The sequence below is a fragment of the Eimeria tenella genome, genomic scaffold (assembly GCF_000499545.2).
Source record: "Eimeria tenella Houghton genomic scaffold, Eth_scaff115, whole genome shotgun sequence".
Lineage (NCBI taxonomy): Eukaryota > Apicomplexa > Conoidasida > Eucoccidiorida > Eimeriidae > Eimeria > Eimeria tenella.
Window position 1 is genome coordinate 61,220 of NW_013541479.1, and position 5,146 is coordinate 66,365.

At 62.2% G+C, this 5,146-nt stretch overlaps 2 protein-coding genes across 2 annotated transcripts in view; both read left to right on the plus strand.

Moving 5' to 3' along the window:
- The window catches only part of ETH_00002105 (ribosomal RNA methyltransferase, putative), a gene marked incomplete at both ends in the record, with an annotated part of 1,082 nt that extends 1,079 nt beyond the window's left edge, over positions 1 to 3 (plus strand). Inside the window, one exon of the mRNA XM_013372971.1 lies at positions 1 to 3. Coding sequence (XP_013228425.1) covers positions 1 to 3 — 3 coding nt within the window.
- Positions 4 to 1,812: 1,809 nt separating this feature from the next.
- ETH_00002110 (uncharacterized protein) overlaps positions 1,813 to 5,146 on the plus strand; it is a gene marked incomplete at both ends in the record, with an annotated part of 3,458 nt that continues 124 nt past the window's right edge. The window contains one exon of the mRNA XM_013372972.1: positions 1,813 to 5,145. Within this exon, the coding sequence (XP_013228426.1) occupies positions 1,813 to 5,145 (3,333 nt within the window). The remainder of the gene's footprint in view (position 5,146) is intronic.

Genomic DNA, 5,146 nt, shown 5'->3' on the forward strand with positions numbered 1-5,146 from the left:
TGAGGGGCCCCTGAGGGGCCCCTAAATGAGGGGCCCCTGAGGGGCCCCTGCAGCTGTTAGTGTGGGCCCTGGTTGCTTTGCGGCAGTGTTTGTGGGGTTGCTGCTGCATTGTCTTCTTTGTGCTGCAGCTTCTGAGGCTTGCTGCTGCTGCTGCAGCTAGCTGTGGCTCGCTGCAGCTAGCTGCGGCTAGCCGTGGCCAGCCACCATGGCTCACTGCCGCCAGCTGTGGCTAGCTGTGGCTAGCCGTGGCTAGCCCTAGCTAGCGGTGGATGCCCTCTGGCTAGCCGTGGCTAGCTGTGGTTAGCCGCAGCACTTGAGGGCGGCAGTCCTGTGTGCTGCTGTGAGCAGCAGCAGCAGCAGCAGCAGCAGGGCTGTCTTTGGCTGGGGGCTTGAAGCTCTGGGACGCAGCACGAAAGAGAGAAATGAATTACATTATTTAAAATTTAAATTCTTTTGCTGCTTAGCAGCAAAAATAAAAGGAAAGAGGATCTGCGCTACTTGCGGGAAAGCCTTGTTCGAAAGGCCTGGGGCCCTGCGCCGTGAGACAGCAGCAGCAGCAGCAGCAGCAGCAGCAGCAGCGGCAGCAGTAGCGGCGGCGGCGCAGCAGCAGCGGCTGGAGCGGAGGGCCGCGGCAGGAAAGGGGGCGGGAGTTAATTTATAAATTCGGAAAAGTGGAAATAAAGTGATGAAGTCATTGTCGGGCAATGAATTGCTGCAGCGATCTGAGGTGTACGTACACCTCAGGGGCACAGAGCGGGGTCGCGCGCTCAGCTTCGCGGCCCGCCAAAGCGGCCCCCGGCGCTCCTTTTCGGGATTTAAAAGGCCAGTTGCAGAAATAAATGAATTAAATAAGTAATGAAAGAAGAAGTTGCGCGAAATTCCCGCGGGAAAGCTGCGGTGTACGTACACCTGGTCTCGAGCCGCTGCCGACCCGCAGTGTCTTGCTGCTGCCGGCCTGCTGCTGGCTGCCGCGCGCGGGGGCCCCTGGGGGCCCCCCTGAACTCAAAAGAATGCCTTTTTAAATGGGGATCATATGTTTTGGGAATTATTTGAACTTTAATGTGCAAGATCCCTCAGCAGGAGGGCCAGGAGCAGCTGGCGGGCGCGCTGCTGCTGCTGCTGCTGCTGCTGCTGCTGGTGCACGAGACGCAGCTCCCGCGGCTCCCACGCCCCTGTCTTTCTGCTGCCTCTTCCCCTAATTGCTGCTTTTTGAATTAGTCCCTGAAAAGCTTGCTGCTTTCTTTGGGGGGCCTCACTGACACGGCTGCTGTTGCTGCTGCTCGCGCTGCTGCTCGCGTGCTCTGGGCTGCCGAGCAGCAGCGCCAGCAGCAGCAGCAGCAGCAGCTGCTGCTGTTGCAGCAGCAGCACGCCCTGTGAATGAATTCGAAACAAACGCAATTGCTGCCACGTACGAAACAAGGCCCCAACTTCATCTGCCCTTCCCGGCTAGCTGCTGCTGCTGCGGTGCCTCCCCAGTGCTCCCAGCAGCAGTAGCAGCAGCAGCAGCAGCAGCAAGAGTGACCAATAACGAAGTAGCTAGCCAAGGTCTGCTCTCCAAAGAGGCAGCAGCACCGAGCTTCATCCTGCGAGTTCATTGCAGCTTTATCAGCAGCAGCAGCAGCAGCAGCAGGAAAAGCCAAAACGACGTCTCTATGCTGGCAGCACCAGCAGCAGCAGCAGCAACAGTTTCGGCGACAGCAGCCGCATCGCCAGGCGTAACAACGGTTACCGTAGTAAGGCCGAGCCAGTGCTGCTCTGCGGCAAGCAGCAGCAGCAGCAGCAGCCGCAGCAGCAGCAGCAGCAGCAGCAGCAATGCATCTCCTTACAGTGCTTACGCCGCTTGCCAAGGCGGACGGCCCGCCTAGCGCTTTACCGGGGTCGTCTGCAGCAGCAGCGACGCCTCGTTCTGCGGCGAAAGCCGCTGCAGCAGCAGCAGCAGCAGCAGCAGCAGCAGCAGCAGCAAAGTCCTCCCCCCCGCTGCACGCGCTGCTGCCCCCCTCCCCAGCAGCAACAGCCTACGCACACTCCGACACTTCCACGCAGCCCGAGAGGTCTTCTTTGCTGTCGCCGAGTCCTTTGCTGCTGCCGCTGACTCCGGGGGGCCCCGGCAGCCTGTGGTCGGGGGCCCCCTCGCCCAAGCAGCAGCAGCAGCAGCAGCAGCAGCTGCAGCAGCAGCTGCTGCTGCAGAAGCAGCACCAGCAGCCATGGGACTGGAACGCATACGCCAGAGGCCTCCCTTCGCTCCTCGCAGGGCCCGAGGCCCTGCACGCGACGGAGCAGCAGCAGCAGCAGCAGCAGCAGCAGCAAGTGGCTCTCGGAAAGGACGCAGAAGCTCCTGGTGCTGCAGCAGCAGCAGCAGGTGGCGTCTCTGCTGCTGCTGGAAGAGTGCCGCCGAGTCCTGCTGCTCCTTGCCTCCTTCACACCGCCCAGGTGCTTCCTGCTGCTGCTGCTGCTGCTGCGGAGAAGGCCTTTTGGCCCCTTAGCAGCAGCAGCAGCATCACGACGCATGCCAGCTGCAGCAGCTTAGCCACACTTGCAAGCAGCAGCAGCAACAGAAGCTACCCCTGCCTGACTTCTAGCAGCAGCATTGTATCCCTCCCTGCTGTGGAACCGCTCTTGCAGCAGCAGCAGCAGCAGCGAGTGCTGCAGCAGCACGACTCTCTGCAGCAGCTCCAAGAGCCGCACCAGCAGCAGCAGCAGCAGCAGCAGCACATTCATGAAGTTGTGATGAAGCAACGCAGTGAGTTTCTTCGAGGGTTGGATGGGGCCAAAGGGTCACCACGGCAGCGGCTGCAGGCTCAGCAGGAGCAGCAGCAGGAGCAGCAGCAACGCCAGATCCAGCTGCTGCAGCAGCAGCAGCAGCAGAAGCAGCAGCAGCAGCAGCAGCGAAAGGAGCAAAGCTTCCAAACAGAGGTTTGCACCTGCAGCCCTGTGTCAGCAGCGCAGCAAACTCGCCGGCCTCCGTGGCTGCGGCGGCACCCAAGGCCTGCGGCCCCGGGAGAGCAGCAGCAGCAGCAGCAGCAGCAACAGCAGCAGCAGCAGCAAGTTCCGCAGCAGCAGCAGCAGGACTCGGACCAACAGCAGCAGCAGCAGCAGCAGCAGCAGCAGCAGCGGGAAGCTGCACAGGTCTCGGAGTCGCAGCAGCAGAAACAGCAGCAGCAGCAAGCTGCTTTTCTTTGGGGGCGGGTGCTGCAGCAGCGGCGCTGCCAGTCTTGGATAGATCATCGCATGCAGCCTGCGGGGCTTCTCCCCCCCAGCAGCAGCATTTTGCCCCAGCAGCAGCAGCAGCAGCAGCAGCAGCAGCAGCAGCAGCAGCAGCGGGTGCGGGCAGCGTCGGAGTCTCCCGTTCTGCTGCAGCAGCGGCAACCAATGCAACAGCAGCAGCAGCAGCACCGTTCAGCCCCCATCGCGGTGCACCTTGACGGGGCTGGGTCCTGCTGCAGTAGCTCGTACAACAGCAGCTGCATGCAGCAGCAGCAGCAGCAGCAGCAGCAACACCAGGGAATGCTACCTCAAGAGGATCCCTGTGGCACGCATGAAGCTCTCATAACTGACCTGGGCCACGGCTGTTTGCTGCAGCAGCAGCAGCAGCAGCAGCAGCGGCCGCTGCTGCCTTGTGAAAGCTGTTTTTGCACGATGGCCGCCCAGCAAGAGCAGCAGCAGCAGACGCAGCAGCAGCAGTGCTCTTGTAGTGGTTGCTGCCCCAAAGAGAAACCGGAGCCGCAGCAGCAGCAGCAGCAGCCTGTTGCACTTTTGAGCTGGCCCTCGCAGGTGTGCTCCTTGGCTGCTGAAGGAGCAGCAGCGGCAGCAGCTGCTGCTGCTGCTGCCACAGCGGGCTCCGCCTTTGCTGCGCGTGAGTCAGGCTGCTGCTCCTGCTGCTCGGGCTTGTCTGTTGCAGCAGCAGGAGCAGCAGCAGGAGCAGCAGCAGGAGCAGCGGCAGGGCCAGAGCAGCTCGTGGTGCTGCAGTATAAAGACATGCTGAGGCAGCAAGGCCGCATCATAAGGGAGCAGCAAGAACGCATACTGCAGCAGCAGCAGCAAGACTGGCTGTTGCAGCAGCGCGTGGCTTTGCTGGAGCAGCAGCAGCAGCAGCATCAGCAGCAGCAGCAGCAAAATCGGGAAGCTTCTTGCGGGCGCAGCTTCTCAGGGAGAGTGAGCGAAGCCCATCTTCGCGGCCGCCACAGCAACAGCAACAAGGCCAGCAGCAGCAGCAGCAGCAGCAGCAGAATCAGAGGCTTCTGCTGCAGCAGCGACTGCTGCTCTGGTGCTTCTGAACCGCTGCAGCAAGCGGCTGCCTACGGCGGCAGCTGCAGCAACGAGGACGTGAGCCACGCCAGACCAGCAGCAGCAGCTGCTGCTGCAGCAGCAACTTGTCCGCTTCCTTTCAGCAGCGATACGCCTGCTGCAGCAGCAGCGACTGCAGCAGAAGCAACACCGGCGAATGCCCGAGAAGCTGCATCAGCAGCAGCAGCAGCAGCAGCGGCAGGAGCAGCAAAGGGGCGCGTGCGAGGCCAGCGCAGCAGCCGGCAGCGCAGCAGCAACGACAGCAGCAGCAGCAGCAGCGAAGAAAACAGCCTTTGCTGCTGCCAGCAGCAGCCCTGCTGCTGCCAGGAAGAGCTGTGGCTCTCCCAAGCGCTTGGCCGCGGCATAGCGGGGCGGCGGCGGTGGCAGCGGCGGCTGCGGGGCTGCAGCAGCAGAAGCAGCAGCAGCAGCAGCCGCAGCAGCAGCAGCTGGGCGAAGCGGGAAGCGTCGCCCGGCGCCGCGGGCTGCGGGCGGGGCCGCGACAGCAGCAGCAGCAGCAGCGGCAGCAGCAGCAAGAAGCCCTGCAGCAGCAAACTCCAACTCAAACAAATTTCTAAAAAAGATATTTATTTATCTCCTTCCGTTCAAAGATGCTTAAAGACAAGACTCAAAGTTCGGCAGCAAGCTCTCGTGGGCTGTCTGAAGATGCGGGCCTCATTTTTGGAGGGGGCGGACAGGGCGCTGCAGCACGAGCTGCAGCAGCAGCAGCAACAGCACGCAGCCCACAGCAGCAGCAGCAGCAGCAGCAGCAGCAGCAGCAGCAGCAGGGCGGCAAACGCCCTGGACCTCCAGGCGTGGCTGCTGAGGGCCCAGCAGTGCTGCGAAGCTGAGGAAGCAGCACTTC